Raw genomic sequence first — 2,491 nt, 5'->3', positions numbered from 1 at the left:
AGCGGGCCGCACATGTTCTCCACGTGCTGCATCTCCTGCGCCGAGCTGCGGGCAGAGCGGGCGAGGTGAGCGGCGGCGAGGCCGGGGCGCGTCCCGCAAAGCCCATCCCGCGCTTCGCCGCGGACGCCGGCGCTCCGGAGGCTCCGCGCGCACGGCGAGGGCGGGAAGCAGAAGCGGCGCCTTCCCGCGCCGCCTTGGGCAGCGGCCGCGGATCTGAGCCCATCCGGCCCCAAAGCGCCCGCGGGGAGACGGAGCGGCCCCTCGACGCAGCAGCAAGTGCCCGCGCGCAGAGGGACGCGGGAAGAACAGAGGGATTCAGGGCAGAATCATTGCTGGAATGGAGCTGCCAGGGAGGTGGGAACGCTGCCCGGAGCGCTGCTGAGTCAGGGCGGGAGCGCCGGCTCCGCCGGGCTGCCAGGGAGCATCCAGGACTGGGGCTGCCGGGGAGCGCCCGGGACTGGGCGCACGCACGGAATGCGCTCGGAGCTCCCGGGGACCCTGCAGCGCGAGGGGACGTGGAAGGAGGGGAGAAGGGGGAAAATCCGGGCGGTTTCGGAGGAGGATCCGAGGTTCCTCTGAGCACATGTGAGGAAGCGGGTGGCAAACGGTGCCGGGGTGGCGAGCCGGGCTCGTCACCTCTCCAGCAGGAGCTCCGGCAAGACGGAGCCTCCTGGGAATCGTCTCCCGCTCCGCGCGCCGCTAAAGCTCCGGCTTAGGCCTCCTTCACCTGGGGAAGCCGGTCCCAGGGCACCGCAGGGATATTCCACCCAAGCTCCTTAAGAGCAGCGCCCGGAACAACCCCCTTTCCCCTGCAGGCTGAAGCCCTCTAGCTCCTGCGTCGGCATCCAAAGCTCAGACGGGAAGGGCTCATCCTACACCCCGCGCCAGCACCGACCTGTCGCCGGGACCCCAAGGGAGGCCGCTCTCCATCTGCGGCGCTTTCGGCATCTCCAAACCCTGACGGCGCCCGAAGTCACTGATTATATTACAGTAATTAGCGCCGGATGCAACCGAGCGCTCCCCTCGGCAGCCGGTGGGGCAGGTCCCGCCAGCCGGGTGAATCGGGGCCCGGGCGGCTTCCCGAACCCCTGCGGCAAAATCCTCCGGCGGCCGCTCCGGAGCTCCGCGACGCGGAAGGGGGATCCCGAGGAGCGTGGGGCCGCTCCGTGCGGGAAAGCGCCGCCCCGCGCGCCTCTTATCCCGCTCTCCGCGCGGTCCCTTCCCTCTCCTCCACGTGCAGGGGTCCCTTTGGGGGGACGGCAGCACAATCGGGCGAGAAGCCACGCGAGCCGCGGCGGGAGACACCGAAACCCGGGACCCCGGGGCCCGCGCGGTCGGGTCCAACCCGGGGGTGTCGCGGGGTCCTTGACCACCCGCCCCAGGCCCCTCTTCCCCGCTCCATTGGCTTCTCCTCACATTTCCCCTCGTTTTTCCCCCCACGGGTTTCCAGGTGAGTCGGCAAAATCCCTTTTGCGTCTCGTAGGGAGCGGTGCGGAGCGGAGGGTGCCGCTCGCGGCCGCCCCGACCAGAGCACCAAGGGCTCAAGGAAAAGCCGCAGGGTCCTCGGGAAACCCAGCGGAGCCCCAAGGCTGCGGAGCGCGGGCACAGGACAGGGCCGGCAGAGCCGGGGCGAAACCCGGAGGCTCTGCCGCCTCTCCCGAGCCTGCGGCACCGGCCACGCTCCCTGGCTGCTCCTTCTGCAGGGGGAAAGGTATCGGGAAAGAGGAGAGCAGGAGGATGGTTCCCAAAGCGGCGGCCTTCGCTGCCGAGCTCTTCCTCCCGCGAGCGCCGCCGGCGCATGGGGGGCTGCGTCAAAGCGCCCCCCGGCACCGGCTCCCTCTGGAATTCCCAGGGAATCCCAGGAAAAGCAAGCGGGATTGAGGCTGCCCAAAGTTCAGCCTGGCGAGTTAGGGTGGAAAGAGGAGAAGTAGCGAGAGGGAACGTTAAAACACATGAATAACAGAGCGGGCTCTGCCGAGCGCAGGGAGGATCCCGAGGGGAGCCTTTAAATAGGGATCGGTCGTTAATCCGGCGCCTAACGCTGAGCTCCACGGAAAAGCGCCGGGACGGGAAGGGAGGAAGCGGCGGCGGGAGGAAGGGCCGCAGGGCCGGGATGCGGGGGACCCTGCGGGGAGGGCGCGCGGGCCCCCCGGGGCCGCGGGGTTCGGGAGCCGGGGACGGGGGACCCGGGGGGGCGGAAAGGGAACCGTGAGGATGGGGGAGGAGAGAACGAGCGGGCCCGGAGCGCCGGGATGCGGGGAAACACGGAGCACGCGGGGGGACCGAGGGCTGGGGGAGGAGGGAAGCCGGGGGGGCCCGGGGGGGCCCGGGGCACGCACCGCTGCAGCTCCTCCTCCTCGATGCGCTGCCCGTCCCACACGAAGACCCCGGCGAGCGCCGCCATGAGGCGGCCGGCCGCGGCGGCGGAGCCCCACGAGGAGGAGCGGCCGCGGAGCAGCCCCCGCCAGAGCCCGCGGCGGCCGCGCTCCGC

The 2,491-nt window shown here is 71.2% G+C and overlaps 1 protein-coding gene across 1 annotated transcript in view; it reads right to left on the bottom strand.

The window, feature by feature from the left end:
* STARD7 (StAR related lipid transfer domain containing 7) overlaps nt 1-2,491 on the bottom strand; it is a 6,689-nt gene that overhangs the window by 3,559 nt on the left and 639 nt on the right. The window contains exons 2-3 of the mRNA XM_026042593.1: nt 2,340-2,485; nt 3-45 (exon numbers count right to left, since the gene is read on the bottom strand). Coding sequence (XP_025898378.1) covers nt 3-45; nt 2,340-2,485 — 189 coding nt within the window. The remainder of the gene's footprint in view (nt 1-2; nt 46-2,339; nt 2,486-2,491) is intronic.

Source organism: Nothoprocta perdicaria, unplaced genomic scaffold (assembly GCF_003342845.1).
Source record: "Nothoprocta perdicaria isolate Ctin4 unplaced genomic scaffold, notPer1 scaffold_103, whole genome shotgun sequence".
NCBI classification, from domain to species: Eukaryota; Metazoa; Chordata; class Aves; order Tinamiformes; family Tinamidae; genus Nothoprocta; species Nothoprocta perdicaria.
Note: the sequence above shows the minus strand (reverse complement) of the source record. Positions and strands in the feature narration are given on the sequence as shown.